Consider the following 20,011-nt stretch of genomic DNA (forward strand, 5'->3'; position numbering starts at 1 on the left):
ACAGCTCAGAAGCAGTTAGCTTGAGAACCTGGTGGGTAACTGTCATAATTAATTATAAAGTGACATAGAGGGCTCCGTTTATGTCTGGTACTGCTTCCTCTATCCTTGCTGTGTTAACTTGACCTTACATTCTCCAACCTAAAACAATAACTGTCCTATTATTTTCTGTTTCATTTACTATATTTACTATCAACTATTCTTCACCATCTCCTCAAACCCACCTCTTTTGTTTCCTCTCTTTCCTGTGCTACCAAAGTACCCCATGAGCTCTCCAGGACTCAGTCTTCCTTCCCCTATTCCCACATCTCTGCTCCGTTCCTGTCCACAACTCACAGTGACATTTTCTAGCCTTTGCAGAATGACCTTTCCAAAATGGAAACCAAGTAATTATAGGGATGATTTGCAGACCTTCCATCTCTTCCTTTCTCCCTTCATTCCTCCAGTAAGCTTTTATTAAGCAACAGCTTGTGCCAAACAGTGTATCAGTTGTTGATGATGCCAGGACAAGTAAGACTCGAAGGAGCCAAGAGCGCAGGGTCAACACTTGGCGCGTTGTTGAGAAGGTTAAGTGCAAACCAGACTTCCCAGACCGGGTGGTATTTGAACTGGATTTTGAAGGGTGAATGGAAATGAGCTACCTAAATCATAGTAAAGGGAAGAGATATTCCATACAGAGAGGTGGACATATTGAAGACCACAAAGCATGAGACAGCTTGGCAAGCTCAAAGAAGGGCAAGTAAAGTATGGCCAGAACAAAGAATCCATAGGTGGGACTAGCAGGTAAGCAAAAGCTATATCATGATGGGTCTTGAACTTTATCCTTAAAGAAATAAGGATGCATTAGAATATTTGTAAGCAAGAGAATCAAATAATGTTTATATGGAAGATCAGATTATTCTAGCAGCAAAAGATAATATTTTGAAGGGAGGACATTTTGGTGGGAAGGGAGATAATTTATTTCAGGAGGGTACGGGAGGCTACCCAGACAAGTGATAAGTGCCTAAATGGAAGCCTCAGGCATAGGAATAGAGATAAGGAATTCAGATTTGATTAGCATCAAAGAGATAGCCTGGTCCTATCACAGGCGAGAAATAGAATTGTCTAAGGTAACTTCCCAGAGACAGAATATGCAAGGTAGAATATAAGAAGAGCTGATTCTGAGGAAATGGTTCAGTGTTAGATATTTGGAGTGTGAGGTACCTACAGGACATCAGAGAGATATCGTCCCTTAGAAAACGGGATATAGAAATCAGGAGTTCCGAGGAGTCACACATGGTGAAGCCTGAATGCATCTGGCATGCTGGGCAGGACTTTCAAGAGAGATTTGGCAGAGGACTGATGATGAAGCCCTGGGGAAAGGGGGCATTTCCAGGATGAATGGGGAAAGAGTAGCCCACAAAGAGAGGGAAGAACCACAGAACAGTTGGAAGAAGTCTAGGAGAGCGTTGTGTCAACCGAGGGAAGGCTTGGAGGACAATAGAGTTGCTTAAGAGGGATTTGAAACATTGACAGAAAGGAGCATAATGAAAAATACAGGGGAGCGGGAGGTAGAGCTGAAGTCCACACTTAATTGCTGGAATTGGGGGGGAAAGTGGAAGAAGTATTACAGATAGGTAGTGTTTCTTCTCTCCCCCAGTATATAATTTAACTTGGCTTTTTAAATTCATTGAAGTAAAACAAAAAGCAAGGAAAAAAGTGTGGAGAATGTTTGACAGTGGTCAAAAGCCGCCTAGAGATCAAATAAATAGGGATTGAAAATGTCCGTTGGCTTTGGAGTGTGCAACTTGCTGGCAAAGTGAGCGGAAATCATTTCAATGCAATGGCAAGGGCCGAAGCAGGAGGTAGGGTTTTGAGGAGGAAATGAGTGGTGGAGAAAAAGAGGAAGTCAGTGAAGAGATTTCTTTCAAGAAATTTAACCATAAAGCATAAAAGAAAGCTTAGAAAGTAATTGGAGGGCAGTGGAGAATCACGGAGAATTGTTTTTGTTTTTCAAATAGGTATTTTTTTGGCTTGCTGAAATTGATCAGTCTTTGCTTTCTTCTTTCCTTTTATTGATTAATGGATTGCATGGGGCGGGGGGGGGGGGGGGGGGGGGGGGAGGCCCGGTTCTTGGTTTCAGAAGTTGTTAAATAGAAAGTTCTTCTCAATTAACTATGAGAACAGATTATACCGTGTTGCTTTTTACTGGTGTTTTGTTTTGTTTTTTTTAATTTAAACTTTCAATCCCGCTGGGATTTATTTTGGTGTCAAAGTGAAAGCTCCATACCACTTTTTTTAGTGATTTAGCTAGTTGTCTCAATACTTGAATCCACTGATTTTGAAGTATCACTTTTATACTAAAATCGTATGAATATCTGCATCTTATTCTCAAAATCTCCTGTTTAATTCATATTGTCTCTCCATGCACTATTTCTAAACTGTGTCAGTTGCCACAGCATTACAATATACTTTAGTGTCTCCTAGAGCTAGTCCCATTTTATTATTCTTTTTCAGAATGTCCCTACAATTGTGTCTTATAATTGTAACATCCCTCCCCATTATTTTACCTGTTTACTTGTTTATACTTCTTGAAGAACTTTAAGATTGATCACCTTTCGGAGTTTTTTTCTTAAGTCCATTTGGGGTTATTAACTGGATTTGCTTTAGACTTCGAAATTATTTTGTAGGGTGTGGGGTGGGGACTTGATATGCCCCAAAATTGAGTCTGCCCAATCAAGGGTACATCCGTCCATCCATCACTCATTTTTTTTTTACTTTTTCAGTCAGTTTCCTAACAGTTCTGTCATTTCTCATTTTTTCCCTAAATTGTCTATACTTTGTCATGGTATCTTTCTCCCTTGGGTTTTTAACTGGGTTTGCTGATAAAATCCCCAAATCAGGTTTCTCTTGAGCAATCAGGAGTTCTGACAACCGTGGGCCCTCATTCCAACATGGTACCAGTGAGCTGGAGCCAAGTAGCCTCTCCCCCCTTTCAGTAGGGCATGCACTTGCCAGTTTACCAGGGTCAGGTCTGCACCACTCCATGCATCTCTGTTACTTGCTCGGCCCCTGTAGGTGGATGAGCTGTGTACCTAGAATCGGATGAGTCATAGACATGGCCAGCACAGCCTGTGGCTCCTGCTGACTCTGCCATCACTAACCCTGGTCCTTGCCTGATTTCCCTGAATAGCTGCTCCTACCTGGCCCATGGGGTCCGCGGCTCCTTCCAGCCCTCACCTTGCAGCTTGCCCTTGGCCCACAGACTGGCCACTCACTGCCTACATGGCCGAGTGGCCTCTGCCCCTTGTCTGAGCTTAAGTGCTAACGGGGCTGCAGAGTTCCCCTCAGCCATGCCCTTTTCTGCATACCTCCCAGCCTGCCAGTTGGGGGGGGGTGGTCTATAGCCAGCAGGGATTCTGGTATTAATAGATAGCTGGCCTTATCGCTAACTTCTTCTCCCTGTGGTATAGTTTACTCCAAATCTCTGCTGTCCCACGTAAGTGAAGCCACGTAAAGTACAGATATGGAGAAAAGGATCTTGATTTACTGTGACCACATTGGACTGCCACAACGTCAAGATAAAGATTCCAGAAGGAGGATTATATTATGACTTAGGAAGCACTTTTATCAAATATGTTTCTGTGATTTGTAATAACAACATAAATTCTCTGAATAGGCTACATTTGCATTCACAGACTCAGGGGAGCTCACACATTTGCCTATTTTCAGCATTCAGCATATTTCCTCAAACGTTCTATAAGCTACAACTTTCCCAAAGGTATATTTATTTTTTTTTTTAAGGTATATTTCTTGTGTGTTTTTAACTTGTTAGATACTTTCACAGTATTCCTTTCCTTTTTTTGATCCTAAATCACAAATTGCCTTCCAACATTCCATGAGTTCAACACTGAGTACAAAAATATGCTTAGCGCAATCTCAAGTTTCTTACCAGCAACTAATTCTGCTCAATGAAAGGTGTAAAATAGATTGTTTGTACTAAGTGTATACATGTTAAAGAACTAGGCTATAGTTAGTCTCATTTCCAGAGATTTCATATCTGTGTTTTGTTTGAATTCTTCCACTGTTCAATGTTAAGTTGCTATTGACCTGGGTATGCTTTCTCTTTGGGATTTAGTTCTGTGTTTGCCGTTCTCTTTCTTTACAAGAGTAAAGAAGAGTGTTGTCCTTCCATCCACCCACCACCCATGATGTGTGTCCATTCCATTGACAGTTATTCAGTTTGGGTTCGTCACCTTGTTTGTGGCCTCTTTCCCACTGGCACCTCTCTTGGCCCTGGTGAACAATATATTGGAAATAAGAGTGGACGCGTGGAAACTGACTACCCAGTATAGACGCATGGTGCCAGAAAAAGCCCAAGACATCGGAGCGTGGCAGCCCATCATGCAAGGAATAGCAATTCTGGCTGTGGTGACCAATGTGAGTAGATGTAGGCTTCACAGGGTAAAGATCCTGCAAAGTCCACAAATGCTTTAAGATTGCTACCTGAAGAATCAAATGTTTGGTGTTTCTTAAAGCGGGACATAGATGCCCAGACTGTCATCCATATAAACAACATAGTAGCTCTAGCTGTCATTGTTATTCTTGTTTTTAATATCATTTTAATTGTTTGTTTATAATTGTTATTCTAGACTTGCAAAGTCAAGATCTCCAGAGGCAGTTGCTAAAAAGCTACCATTGTACTATTCTTCCTCATTTGCTCAAGTTTTTATTCAATAGAAACATAGTAATAGTAATAATACTAACACTTTCACTTCTCAGATGACTAAAAATTATTCAATAGTGCATTTATAATGTGAATAGAAATCTGTACATTGAGAGTTTTAGAGCCCTAAAACAAAAAAAGCTATAATTTAGTGTCTTTTCTAACATTTCAACCTAAAGCATTAACTGTTTGTTGATGCCATGTAAACAGTTTGCTCATTCCTGGGTATTTGTTATCTTCCTTGTTACCTCCAGGGCAGAGAGTGAAGAAAGAAGTTTTAGGGAGCATCCCATCTCTCTACCTGTCCCCCCACCCCATGGTTTTTGCTACCCACATCAATGTCATTGGCTGAAGCAGCCTCATGCCCTGCATGTGTCCAAGCTGGGAGGGGACAGAACTCCGTTGTTTACCACCTGCATGAGTTCGGGATCGGCCTGAGCAATCTCATTCTTCTTGCACCGGCCAAACAACTCTTGCAGGAGCAATTCCCACACCGTGCACTGCAGTACCTCCCTCCCTTGTCCTTACAACCAGGCCCAGTTCCTCCCATTTCACTACCAGTCTTGCTTCCAGGTCAGCTTCCCAAACAGCATAATTTTCCAGTGTGTTTTCTCAATGAAGCCACACTTGCCCTAGGTCCCCAGTCTTCTCCCCTGAGCATCTGCAGAAGCAGAACAGAATTTGGCAGTGCCTGTAGGTCAGGCTCCTCATGAAGAAAGGGTTTAAGCCCTGCAGCTTCTAAGCTATATGATCTTGGGGAGGCCTTATCATTTCAGAGCTTCATTTTAGCATTCACAAAATGAGTAATTCCCTACCACGTATTATAAGAATAGTGCCTATCACAGAGAGTGGTTGGGGGACGTCAATGAGTTAATGTGTGGAGCCTGGTCTCACTACATGTTTGTTAGCTGCTGTTAACTGTGTCCTCTTCATTATTCATCATCATCATCATCATCCACCAACAATGACTCAGTGGACTCCGTCTGGCAAGGGCCTCAACTGAAGCTGAAGAATTACAGAATGTGCCACTGTCTGAACCATGGCCACCATTTTATACCATAAAACACATTATCTGGAAGCCAGCTGTCACCCAAGAACTCTTATTTTTTCTGAATTGCATGATTTCTGTACTTTTTAGAGAAAGGTATAAATCACTCACAAAACCAACTGGTTGAGTATGTAGGTTTCCATTTGCCCCAACAGCCCACACCTTAAATATCCACTGTGCTGTGAAATGAAGACTGATGTTCAGAAATAAGACAGTGAAGCCTTCAAGTTCCAAACTCATAAAAGAATGAGTCTGTCCTGTTCGATACGCTATACTGCACTAAGTAAGGCAGGAATGTGGACGTGGGTGCTTCAGGAAAACATTCAGCAACAAGATTTGAAACTGAAGGGGCTTTCGTTGACCATCAGCTAACTAGAAAATTCAGTTGACAAACTCCTTGTTCTTCTGGCATTCCAGTTTGCTTGTATAAGGACCTTCCTCCAGGATCCATGCCATGGCTGAGTTCCATGCGCACAGGTGGAAGATTTGCTGTTTTTCTAAGGCTGCTCTACATGTGTGTACATACAAACACACCAGCTAATTGGTGATACTGATTCTTGTCCATCTTTTTCTTATTCCTTAAGCATCACGTTATTATACCCTAGGAAAACTTGCTCATCGGATTTGTGACATCGATTAGACTATGGACAGTCCTTTTTTCATAGCATTAGGATTTTGTAACACTTTCCAAGTGTGTAAGTCATATATCCATATGCAGGAAGTAAATATGCACCTCGTATCCCCTCACCTTGATAGCCTCAGCCCTTCACAAATCTAATGTGCATTTCCACAATCAAATGTGTACCCAAAAAAAGGTTAACTTGCAAGAGGACAGGTTTTGTTTTTTTAGGAAAAAGAGAATAGCCTTTGGCAATGAGAGTGGGCATCAAGCAAGGGTTCGCTCTAAAATCATTCATTTTAAACCTGCTGGCTCAGTAAATATGCCGAGTTGACACTATTGTGTCAGGCCAGAGTATCTGCTATTGAAGACCAATTTTAATTTATTTTGATAGAAGTGGAAAATTGTGTTCCAAACAGCATGGGAAACGAAGCGCACTGCATTTAGTTGAACTCTTGCAGCAAGTCTCTCAGAGCAACTCAAAAGTATCTTGTCAGGAGACAAGAGAATTACCTTATTGGTATTTTTTGTAGCTTCCTGAAGCACATCTGCAGGTGATTGAATAAAAAGATAGTGTTGAGTTAAAGGATAACAGGGACCCTTAATCTATTCATATCTGTAAAGAAGTGAAATATTCTTGCCTCACACCACACATTCGCACACATGAATTTTTCACTGCAGAGGAAATGACAAAACTGGGTTCTAAGGGGGGGAATTTTGCAACAGAAAAGCCCCTTAGTTGTTCTTGCTTTGCAGAGATTGTGTTTTTTGGTTTATGGTCTCACTGTGTCTAAACCGTATGTGCACATGAATAATAATAAGAAATCATGTAGAGCCAAAAACTTGTCTGTTCTTCTGCTTTAATTAAAAACTGAATCATGTAGCTTTGCTTAGTCACATAGAATTTGGTTTAAAGTATATTCTCTCCTTTCTCCTTCCTTCATCCTAGTTTTACACGTTGGAAAGTTTTAAAGCCCAAATTAACTAATTTTAGAGAAAATTTATTTAATTCATAATAGCTTTACATTTTAAAAGATGTCAGCCTGATCCAAACTCAGGTTTCAGATGAACTCATTTATTCCTTTTATCTGGGAACACATGAAAGTTTCCTCATTATTTGGTTATTTATAACTTTCATAACTATCTATTTAATCTCTTGAAAGTTTAGAGGCTTGACACTGAATTTAACAAGACATATCATTGCTTGACTCAGGTGAATGGAATAATCCCAATATAGTTTTTTGCTACATACATTTTTATTAAAATTAATTTTAAAATATCGCTCCCTAAGGAAGTAACTGATGTAAGTATACGCTGAAAGTTTAAAATAGATTAGGATATGGATTTAAAATAAAGAAGTCAAGACACTATAGGGAAAAAAGTGTAAATTTGATGGCAGCTATTTAGTTCATTTAAACCAAAGAAAATATACCATTTCCAGGCGATTTTTATGAGAAACAAGTGACCAAAAAAATAATGTTGTGTCATTTATTCATTCACAAAGGAATTATATAAAACTCTAAGGCTTATTGAATTTTATTATGTTGTAATTTTTTTAAATAATAATTGACATACTAGCCTGTGCAGCAGCTCTGGAGTAACCCACAGGAACCTCTCCTACAGCCATTGCAGGTGAATGGGCGTTTCATGTCCTTAACAGGCAACCATCAGGCCTTTGCCCTTGTCCTGCAGGCGGATACCTGGACATTCCCTTAGAATCGAAGACCAAAAGAAAAGTACCACTCTACCTTGGAGTAGCTGCTCAGAGATTTTAGGACAGTCCTAACTGTATACATTTCACAGTTAAATTAAGGTTTCTGATGCTTTAAGTAAGAGGAAAGACTCCAACGAGGCGAGAACAGTAATTCTGACCTGTTAACCATCTTGTCTTCTCCCCGCACAGGCCATGATCATCGCCTTCACCTCCGACATGATCCCCCGCCTGGTGTATTACTGGTCCTTCTCCGTCCCGCCCTATGGGGAGCACACCCACTACACCATGGACGGGTACATCAACACCACCCTGTCCATCTTCAACATCGTGGACTTCAAGAACAAAAGCAGGGACAACCCGTACTTTGGGCTTGGCAACCATACCACGTGCAGGCAAGTGCCTCTTGCCGGTGTCTGAAAAGGCACCTCATCTTTAGGACTTTCCTTGTGATGTCATCCTATTCGGTATCAGTGGAGTCAAAGTGCTAGAGGCATTTTCTGCCTAGCTTTCTTTTCAGTCAAGCTCAAAAAGGGATGAAATATAAAAGTTAATAAAAGAATGGGGTTGAACTGTCAAAGCAAGATTTAGAGATGAGAGTTTCAGTGGTTTCAGGGAGAAGAGTCTTATACCTTAGAAATGGAGACACTCCAAGAGTTCTAAAAAGATAATTCGAATGTTGTAACAAAGGTGCTATTCTAGCACAACCGGAAGATATTGAATGTCAGCCAACTGGCACCCTCACTTGGCAAAGAAATACAAAGACAAAGGTGTAAATACCCCATCCTAATAGTGGTATTCTCTAAAAGTATTCCAAAGGTCTCTGTATAGATTTTCATGGCTGGTGAAATCAGCCATGACTAGTGTTTATCAACTAAATTACCAATGGGTAAAGTTTGCGAACTATAGCTCATAAAATTTTTTTTCAGTCATAGAGTTTTGAAGATAAAGGAGGTTTTAAATTCATGTAGTCCCACCCCTCAAAGCCTTCAATGATTCAAAATTCAAAATGTGACCAAGAAACCAAAAATGAGCCCAGAATAAATTGTTCAGAGTTACATGTCATAGAGTCTCTTAGAACCCCACATCTGCTTATTACTTAACACAATTCTAATAATTCTGCTAGGTCTCATAGGTTACAGGAAGAAAATTAGAGATGTGCTGCCTGAGGGACATATGGTAGCAGCAGTAACACATGACATTTGACAAGGAATTAGGCAAACAATTCTAAAAAGCAAATAGTAGTCTGGGGCGATTTCGTAAAGGGCCAGATAGCCCCATACAACTGAGTGTACCCTGATGATACCATGATATCAATAAATAATCAAATTTATAAATATCCTGAAAATAGGCTCAATTGTTTTAGTTACACTCCTAAGAAAGCAGGAATAAAACTCTGTCACAAAGAGAAGCCTAGACCTTTTGTCTTTTAGCAAGATGGATTCTTTGTACAAGGGTAGAATCCATCATATCTTCCTGTTAGCTGCTAAGTGAAGTATTACTGAAGTAGTTACCAACTGAGCTCTAGAAGAACACGTATATGATGTGCAGTTTAAAGGAACATTACATCCAGTATGGCTTCCTTTTAAGTGGGCCCTTGCCTGCCGTATTTGGTCATGAAGAATTCCCCCCTGATAAGCCCCCGTGTTGTTTCCAGGTATCGTGATTTCCGGTACCCCCCTGGACACCCCCAAGAGTATAAACACAACATCTACTACTGGCACGTGATCGCTGCCAAGCTGGCTTTTATCATCGTCGTGGAGGTACGCAAAGTATACTTTGAAATGGTTTATGAGGCTGAATGTTTGCAGAACTTCTGTTAACGTTAAGTCTTGCCAACTCTATACTTAAAATGTGTGCTTTTTTTCTTATCTCTTGCTAAAAATTATTTTAGGGCATTAATCAGGTTGGACCTGAGATACTTACAACACTGATTAATTACATGAAGTTGGTAATCTGTTTTAAGGTTAAAAGCATGTTGTGTGCAAAGGGATTCACTTCCATTCAATTCAGTATTGTGTGCTTTTTTTTTTTTTAATTTGATTTGATTATTAGGGACACTGGGCTGTACATTGGGTGGAAAAGGGGCATATTCAAGATGAATACTATGTTATCTCCCCTTGAGGAACTTTGTTGCTCTAATAGTTTTATTCTTGTTATTATTATTTCTTTTAAATAGTCAGAATACACCAACTTCTTAGAAGAGCTTTTTTATGTCTCTAAAATTAACCAACTCTGAAAAATGACCAAAAATGCTATAAATTTGCAATTTTCGTAGCCAGTTTTACTTCTTACCCTGTGTGAATTACCACCGAATTACAAAGCCTGAGAAGCTTGATTGGTGTGTTCAGTTAGTATTACATTTAGCTACACGAAGCAAAAGACCCATCTATGGTGGCTTGAACAAATGAGGGTTGGTTTTTCTCACGCAACCAAAGTTCAGTAGAAATAAGCAGTTGCTCCTGAATCAATATCAGCTCTTCGATGTAAGGACCTATATCTCTGATTCTCTATACTTTTTTCTCCTGCTTGTTACCTTACGTTTGCAATATGGTTGCTGCAATTCCCAGTTACACATTTACCTTCAGTGCAGGAAGGAGAAGGGCAGTACTAGCCGTATCTGTTCTTTACTGTCAGGGCAGCAAATGCTCTGCCCAAAGCCCCTACAGCAGACCTCCATCCACCCCTCATTGGCTAGATCGATAGCACATGGTCCTACCAGCCGCCAAGAGAGGCTAAGTCAGGAAGTATTCTGTTTGCTCTGAATAAAAGCAGTATGTTATCAAGGAAGAAGCAGGACAGGCTACCTGGCTTTGACATATTGACTTGGGTTCTTAAAATATATATAGCTATTATACCAAACATTAACAGGGAAGACAAGTGATTCATGGTTAATTCACCATCCTAAGTGGATTCCTGCATCACAGTATCTGGTATTTCCACAGGAGTCACTAGTTTGCATTCAAATTTGTAGTTGAAATGGTATTAGACTTTGGTTTTTGACATTATGGGGAACTAAATACTGAGAGGCCCGTAAGGCTACAGAACATCTGGACCTAGTTGAGAACGCAATCCTCTTGCATTTCTGAGCTCCCCTGAGGGAAAGAGAATCTACTAAAAGGGGGGGGGGGATAATGATGGGCTAAAAGAGAGAAGTGAGCAGTGAGCACCCTGAAGGGCAGGTGTGCCCTGGAACAAAGGCTGCTAGCCGTGCCTCTGTCCTGTCGGTGGGAGAGCAGAGTGAGAGACTCCTAGGTTCAGCCCAGGGACCCAGAAAGGGGCCAGCTCAGGTCAGTGGCCCCACCTGGCCCCCACCAGAAGGGAGTGCATTAGCTTCTCTGGAGAAAAGTGCCCTTAATTTAGACCCCAGGTTTTTCTCAGATGGAGATAATTAAATATGAGTTCACAGCCAAAGACCAACAGTGACAGGGGAAATAGCAAAGAAAGAGTGAGAGTTTCACTTTCGCACCTTCCCTCCCTCCGTTTTTAGACCTTCAATAACCTCAAGAATTTGAAGTATCAGATAAGGAATATAAATTAGCTACATGCGAAAAAATGTTTATGTAAGTAAATGGAGTAAAGCTAACAAACTATAAAAAAATTACAAAGCAATTTTGGAAAGGAAATAAATGGGGCTTTTAGAAATAAAAATACATAATTGTTGGAATTATGTATTTTTACATAATTCCAACGCGTGACTTAAACAAGTTTAGCCAAATCTGAAGAGAGAAGTAGTGAACTGGAAGATAGAGCTGCATACATTACCCCTAATATATGACAGGGAGATAGGAAATGGAAAACATGAAAAAGAGGTTAAGCAATATGGAAGACAGAATAAGAAGGACTAACTCTTAAAGCTTCGTAGAAGAAAATAGAGCCTGGATGAGGCACAATATTTGAAGAGATAATGTGTGAAAATTTTCCAGAATAGATGAAAGACATCAGTCCACAGAATAGAACACACAGCATATCAGTCAAAATAAATTAAAAAAAAAAGAAATCCACACTTAAACACACTGTAATGAAAATGCAGCACACTGCAGGGAAGACCTTAAGTGTTAACGATGGAAAAAAGAAAGATGGTCAACAAAGAAATTAAAATTAGACAAGGAGTAGAGTTTTTAACAGCAACAGCGAAAGCCAGAAGAGAGCAGTCTAGTATCTTCAAAGTACTTAAAGAACCTAACTGTAAGCCTAGAATTAAGAGCAAATACCAGGTTATAGGGTTTCAACAGGAGAATTTTACCAAACTTTCTAGAACAGATCATTTCTAGAGATAGGCCTACCTACTAAAACCAGACAAGAACAGAAAGAGAAAGGAAAATTATAAGGCAATCTTAATTCATTTTAAAATGTTCAAACTGAATCTAACAAAAGATTTTTAAAATAATTTTTCTTTTTAGTTTTTAAAGAAGCTTTAGATTACATAAACATTAGAGAAAAAAAATATAGGGGATTCCCATATGTCCCCCTCTCTCCCCCCCACACACACTTTCCCACATCAACATCTTCCCTTATTAGTGTGGTACAACTGATTAACACATATTGAAGCATTGCCACTAACCATGATTTACAGTTTACATTATAGTTTACACTCTGTGCCACACTATTTTATAAGTTATGACAAAATATATAATGGCCTATATCTGTCTCTGCTGCGTCATGCAGGACAAATGCAGTGTCCCCAGAATGCCCCCATATTATGTCTATTCTTCCCTCTTCCATCCCTCAGAACCTCTGGTGGCCACTGCCTTTACATCACTGATAAGATCTTCCATTGCAATAGATTTTTAAAAGATAACATCATGAAGAGATTGGCTTTATGCCAAAAATTCAAGGGTAGCATAATACAGAAAACCTACATATCTATAAAAATTACTTACCCAGAAGTAGATGGGAAAAAAATCCTCTCCTACAACATCAGATTTCCCCATGTTACTATGTTACTTTCCACCATCATTCAAATCTCTCTCATCTCAAAATTCTCTTGCTCCTGCTTACTTCATCAGATATACCTACTTCTCTTTTCCTCTTTCCAGCACATACTCTTGCACGAGTTGTCAGGGCTTGCAGTCTACAACTCCTCCTTCCCTCTTTCTTTCCTGCGCCTGCTCCAGGCATGCTTTCACCCCTCCACCTCACTGAAATGGTTCTTTCCAAAGCCATTTTAGCCTGTTGGTAAACTCTTATGTTCATTTCTCCACTCTCATATTGCCTCACTTAGCAGCATTGGACACTTTCTTTCTGAAACTCTTCCTCACTCCCAGAACATGGTTTGTTTTTTTGCTTTTTTGTTTTTTTGGTTTTTTTTTAGCTTTCCTCCTACCTCACTGATTATGCCTTATCAATTTCTTTTCTGGTCCTTCTCTGTTTCTTAATGATCCTTGCGTCTCATTCCTTCGGTGTTCTTTTCTCTTTACTTTCCTGGTGATTCCATGCAATCTCCCAGCTCTAAATAGTCTGTGTGCCAATGACTCACAAATGGATATCTCCAGAGCACCTGCCTCCTAGACTCAACCCATGAATCCAACTGCTGCCTGACATTTCTGCTGGGATATCTAATTGATATATCAAATCTCCTACCCCACACTCCCATATTTTCTTAAATTCACTCCTAATGTTCTCCCTCCCTCCCTGCCCTAAACCTGTTGCACCCACAGTCTTCCCCTTCTCAGTTACGGCCATTCCATCTTGCCAGTTAACCAGGCCCCAAAGGCCTCTGGTTTATTTGCGTTCTCTCTCATCCTGCATTCAATCCCACCAGAAATACTGTAGGCTTTTCCCCTTGGTATAGATCATAAATCCGATCACTTCTTACCAGTCCTACTGCTAACTCTCAGATTGGAGCCACCATCCTTTCTTGGCTGGATTTGGGCATTGGTCTCCTAACTGGACTTCTTCTCATCTCCTTCATCTCACTCAGAGTGAAAGTCAAAGTCCTTACAATGGTGGGCCAGGACTTCGACAATCTAGCCATGCTCCTTTCTCTCTCATGTCCCTTCTCCTCCTCCCTTCCTTTGCTCCAGACCGGCCATTCCTGGAATACACTGTGCAGGCGCCACATATGGACTGCACAGCATTCCCTTTGCCTGCAGGGTCTTTCCTCCTGATAGCTACCTGGCTCATTCCCTCACCTCCTTAGAGCCTTTGCCCAGTGAGGCACATCCTTACTAATCCATATAAAATTTACCTCCCACCAAGGCACTCCTATTAACTCAGCACTGCTTTGCTTTTCTTCCCATAGCTACTATCACCTTTTTTTAATGCACATTTTTTTATTATGAATAGTATATGCTTCCATTACATTTTAAAATTAGATACGACTGACATACAAGAACTCTTGATTTTTACATACAGAGCTTGATTCCAACAATCTTGCTGAAGTTTTTTATTTGTTTAATAAATTGTAGATACTCTTGAATTTTTTACACAGGTAATTGTATTATAGCAAATAAGGCATTTGTATTTCTTTCTGATCCTAATGGCTCTTATTTCTTTTTTCTTTTTCTTTGTCTTGGTTATGACTTTTTTTTTGTCTTTATTTTTTTAATATTACATTAAAAAAATATGAGGTTCCCATATACCCCCCCACCCCCCTTATCCCACTGCTCCCCCCATAACAACAATCTCCTCCATCATCATGAGACATTCATTGCATTTGGTGAATACATCTCTTCCTATCACCTTTTAACACCATGTATAACTGATTTGCTTTTCATCCTATTTATTGTATGATTCTGTTTATTGTATATTGTTTCTCTCCCCTTGCTAGGACAGGGGTTTTTGAATGGTGATTAAACAAATGAAAAGGTTGAATTATATGCTCAATATAATCAAGAAAATGCAAAGTAATACCAGAGCAAGAATCCATTTCTTAACCACTAGATTAGTATAAAGTAATTAGCAGATCTTAGTAATTAAGAAGCAAGGATCTAGAGCAATTGAAACTTTCTCACACCTCCTGTAAGAGTGTAAGTTGGTTTCAGTGCTTCGAAAAATACTGTGGTCCTATCTCGTAAAATTGAACAATCATGACCATAACATTTATCTCAGCAGTTTCAGTCCTAGGGGTACACTCTTGGGAAATTCTTGCAGATGCGCTCCAGATACAAGCCCAAGAACATTCACAACAGCATGGTTTATAATAGCAAAGGCTAGAAACAGCCCCAATGCCCACTGATAGGAGAACAGGTGAAATAATTGTAGTATATTCACACAGTAGAATATTAGCAAGGAAAACGGACTGCAGTGATGTGCAGTAACATTGATGAATCTTAGAGTTTTGAATGAAAAACTGTTTTCAAAAGATTGTATACAAAGAGCATACTCTTTTTATAAAACTCAAATCAAGCAAAGCTAAAAAATAGTATTTTTATATATTTTGTTGAACTATTTTTAAAAATAAAAGAATGTTGCACAAAAAGCGTTGCACAGACAGAACTGTGTTTACCCTTTGGGGAGAGGTATGGGAATGAGATGGGACAGGAGAACAAAAAAAGATAATAGCATTATCAGTGTCCTGATTTTTAAGTTTAAAATCCTTTGTCTTTTATTAGAGAAGTAGGTTTACACAAAAATTATGCATGAAATACAGAGTTCCCATATGCCGCCCCCCCATTAGCACCTTGCATTAGTGTGCTACCTTTGTTACAATTGATAAAAGAATATTATGATTATACTTTAACTATAGTCATTAGTTTACAATAATGTTTGCTGTTTATGTTGTATAATCCTGTGGTATTTTCTCATTTTCATTCCAGTAACATACAGACAACCTAAGATTTCCCCTTTTAACCATATTCAGATACATAACTCAGTGGTGTCAATTATGTTCACAATGTTGTGCTACCATTGCCACTATCCTTTAGCAAAACTTTCTATCACCCCAAAAAGAAACTCGGTACAACTTAAGCATTAACTTCCCATTCCCTATGCTACTTTACGAGTTTGCTTATTCTAATTATTTCATATCTGTGAGATCATACAATATTTGTCCTTTTGTGCCTGGCTTATTCCACTCAACATGTCTTCAAGGTTCATCTATGTTGCTGCATGTATCAGAACTTCATTCCTTTGTATGGCTAAATAATATTCCACTGTCTATATATACATACCACATTCTTTTTATCCATTTATCTGTTAATGGACACTTGGGTTGCTTTGATCTTTTGGCAATTGTGAATGCTGCTGCTACAAACATTGGTGTACAAATATCTGTTCAAGTCCCTGCTTTCATTTCTTTGGGACATATACCTAGTAGTGGGATTGCCAGGTCATGGTAATTCTGTGTTTACTAGTTGTTAAGTTTAATCATGGGTTTGTTGTTCTTCTTTTCATCCTTTATAGCTACTAAAGGTACTAGATATGTTCTTTTCTCCATATCAAATAGTATTCTTTTACATTTATAAAGTAACAAACTCTAACTCCTAGGCACAATGTGGCCTGAGCAGTTATTTTATTAATGAATACAGCAGAAGGTCCACAGCCTTGTCCAGATATCCTGCCCTCATCACTAGCAAAACTGAATGAAACTGCTTCCCTTCATTTCACTGTGACTGACTTTTTCCTTTTTCTCTCTCTCAGCATATCATCTACTCTGTGAAATTTTTCATTTCATACGCAATTCCAGATGTATCAAAAAGCACGAAGAGCAAGATCAAGAGAGAAAAATACCTGACCCAAAAGCTTCTTCGTGAAAATCACCTCAAAGATGTGAAAAAATACATAGTTGACAAGGTGATAGAAAGTGTAGATAACAATTTACGACCAAAATCAGAATAAGAGCTTTATGTTCTGAGACGCACTTTAAAGAATTTAGTTCCGATGAAATATATTTTGAATCACTAATAGGAATGTTTTAGGTTAAATCACCTTGGCAAATATGAGTCTTAACTATTGCCTTCTGATGTAGATTATTTTTCAGTTTCAGCTAGTAACGCAGGAACTGGAAAATACAAAATTTAGATCAAGAAGGACATAAAACTAATCACCTGGAAATCCTAAAATGTTACCTTTTTTTTTTTCTGATACATTGGAATTTTAGTAACAGGAAAGTCTCTTTAACGTGCCCTCCCTTCCTAGAGCAAAAGGAATTCTCTTTGTTTCTGTTTGATTGTTCTTCATTCTATTCTCTCCTCAAGCACATGATCTCCTTTGTTTTTAAGGCAGTGTTTCATTTCTTCACTTCGTCAGATCTCTTCCAGAGTTCTTGCCCTTATAGTACCATCATCAAAGACCAGACATGCTACCACCATGATAGCTTCTGTGTGATTAGAAGTAACTAACTCAGAATGGAGTTTGAATTCCCTATTAAGTAGCAGATAGACTCAAGAGTTCACAATATTTAGGCAGATGATTATTTCCCCACCAAAAGGGAAACCTCAGTTAATAAGAGGAACTCACTTCAGTCTTCATTTTGGCCTTCCCATCTCAAAGCAATAATACTCTTATGGGATTAGAATGGCCATAGGAAGGTTTTGGGGCATATTTGTGCTGTCCCACTGTGACACCTTTTACCTTCCAGGAGCACTCCTAGAATGTTCCATGCCTAATCAATATTGACTGCTTTGCAAACCTCAGAGGACTAAGATCCCAAAAGTGGGGAAAGTTACAGATTCACATAGAATCGTAACTCATGTTGACCAGGATAATTAGTTTACCTTTTCTACAGAGGTATAGTTTCTTGGAAAAGAGAAATGAAATCTAGTGATTGAAGTTACATTTTTATCAACCTAATGGCCTGGAAGAGATAAGCCCACCAGTCTCCCATCAGTTGACCTTCACTCCTTAGACACAGGATGAAGCGTGTTACACATCCCCCAGCCTCTCACGCATTGCTCCCTGCACAGCCGCTGCGGTACGAGGTACAGGGAGGGCAGGTCCCTGGTGGGAGCCCACACTGATTGTCGTCCCTGTCCGGGGAGCTTCCTTCACCAGCGACTCTGCCTGGCGTGGCTTTACTGCCGTGTGCCAAGGCGACCAACGCACCAAAGCATTTGCCAAAGTCCACGTGGCCTCCTTGAACACTCCGTGCTCTTATTCCTGGCCCCGTACAGGTTTGTCATTATGTTTTTGTACAAGGGAAGTGTTGGGGAGAGCGGGGACTGCAGCAGAGACAGGAGTATACCCAGATGAGTCCTAATCCAAAGACGACCTGGGTTTCATCTGAGCTTCTAGCCTCCTCTCGGGTCCATCAGGCAGTTCAGGGCAAAAACAAAAGAGAATGGTTGGGTCCCAGGCCCCAGCCTCTGGAGGTCATGTCCTCCACCACTCTTGCCCCATGCCTGCCTTGTACTCAGTTTTGTTCCCCCTAGCGGCATTTCCTGCTCTTTGCTGCCCTCTGGGAGGCTCTGGATCTGTGCCAGGTGTACCTGGATGGGGCGCCACCTCTGTGATGCTAATAAATCCTCAGGGGCCAGGGATTGAAGCTACTCCAGAGCCTAACAGGTTTCAAAGAAAAGTGAAACACATTTTGACAGTTTGTAAACAATAGAGTAGCTTCCATCCAGATCACAGTTTTGTGCGCCTGCCATTAATGTACCCACTTTTTAAAACAGTATTTATGTAGGACTCGAGATGAGCTCCTGGACTTTGGAACTTGCCAGCGGTTGGGGACATTTCACTAACTTTCTTGAGAATGCCAGTGTTGGGGTCAGAGAATACTCAAGACAGGATCTGACCCTGCACTGGGCGGGAGAGATGGCTTCCTTCCCGCACAGCCGAGATGGAGTGCCGCTGTTATTTCTCTCCTCCTCCGTGGTCCTGCTCCTGGAAGCGGCTGTAGCTTCCTCTCCTTGTACCTCTTCTCTCTGAAGTGTATGACTATCTCCTATGTTTGATTTCAGTTACTCACTATGTCAGCGGAGAAAAGGAATGTGTGCTTTTCCCCCCTTATCTCCTTGTATCTAGCATAGAGTGTCAAAAGAAATGCAGATTCGTATTTTCATATTCCCTAGCTGAAAGAAACCTCCTCTCCCTACTTTAAAACGTGCTGCCATGGACAGGAGAGAATCACTTCTTGTTTTTGAAGGGAGCCAACGTACTGTTAGGCACTGCTGAGCTGCCGGGCGGGGTGGGGGGTGGGGGCCGGGACACTTGCTGGGTGGCCCAGGCCCTGGGCGGGGCTGCTGCGGTCTGGTGCTGACTCCTTGGAGAGGACGGCACCCTGGGGCTCCGCCTGCAGGCAGTGGTGGGCCGGGTCTGCCAGCTCCCAGGGAGCCAAAGCCCCAGGCCAGGGACTGGGGGTGGTGGTGGACGGAGGGAGGAGAGTCTGGAATCTGGCCTCAGACCTACCCGGTGTTCACCACGGCTGGAGACGTTTCAGTTTTTTCAGTTTCGTATCCTTTGAAACATTAGACCTAAATTCTCAGGAGACTGTCCCTTAAATAGCCCTCAGATAGTAGGTATTAGAAACTGTCCTTTTTGTTTGAAAACTAAACAAGGCCATCTTGTAAACTGCCACCAGACTCTTCCCTTTTTCTTGCATGTGCATCTTGATTGCAGAAAGCATCAATCCATGTTATCTATTATTGAAATACTTGTACCATTTTTCCATGTTCCTATTATATCTCACGATTTTGAAAAGTTAAAAATGTTATGAGCAGCTTAACCGAAATATTCATGATGCTTTTCATAAAGTTTGTATTTAATATGTGTTAATTTCTGTGCATTTTAATATTTTATAATTGTGAACGTTTTAATAAATTCATTTTTACAAACACTACCGTGGTCTGCTCGGCACTTAATTATCTTAAGGTTTACTGAGGGAGAGGGCAAATAGCTCTGCTGTTTACTAGTGATCAATTACGTATCACTTGGATAACAGAGGTGCACTTCTGTATAGATTTTATCTAAAATTATATATTTTATATTATATATTATATTTTATTGTGGTAACATGACAATTTGCTCTTCTAATCATTTTTAAGTGTA

The 20,011-nt window shown here is 40.3% G+C and overlaps 1 protein-coding gene across 2 annotated transcripts in view; it reads left to right on the forward strand.

Moving 5' to 3' along the window:
* ANO6 (anoctamin 6) overlaps nucleotides 1-19,802 on the forward strand; it is a 239,406-nt gene extending 219,604 nt beyond the window's left edge. For both annotated transcript variants that reach the window (XM_004447893.3, XM_071218788.1), the window contains exons 17-20: nucleotides 4,211-4,416; nucleotides 8,273-8,475; nucleotides 9,738-9,843; nucleotides 16,664-19,802. In XM_004447893.3, coding sequence (XP_004447950.1) covers nucleotides 4,211-4,416; nucleotides 8,273-8,475; nucleotides 9,738-9,843; nucleotides 16,664-16,861 — 713 coding nt within the window. In that variant the 3' untranslated portion in view covers nucleotides 16,862-19,802. The remainder of the gene's footprint in view (nucleotides 1-4,210; nucleotides 4,417-8,272; nucleotides 8,476-9,737; nucleotides 9,844-16,663) is intronic.
* Nucleotides 19,803-20,011: the final 209 nt, after the last annotated feature.

The sequence above is a fragment of the Dasypus novemcinctus genome, chromosome 12 (assembly GCF_030445035.2).
Source record: "Dasypus novemcinctus isolate mDasNov1 chromosome 12, mDasNov1.1.hap2, whole genome shotgun sequence".
Lineage (NCBI taxonomy): Eukaryota > Metazoa > Chordata > Mammalia > Cingulata > Dasypodidae > Dasypus > Dasypus novemcinctus.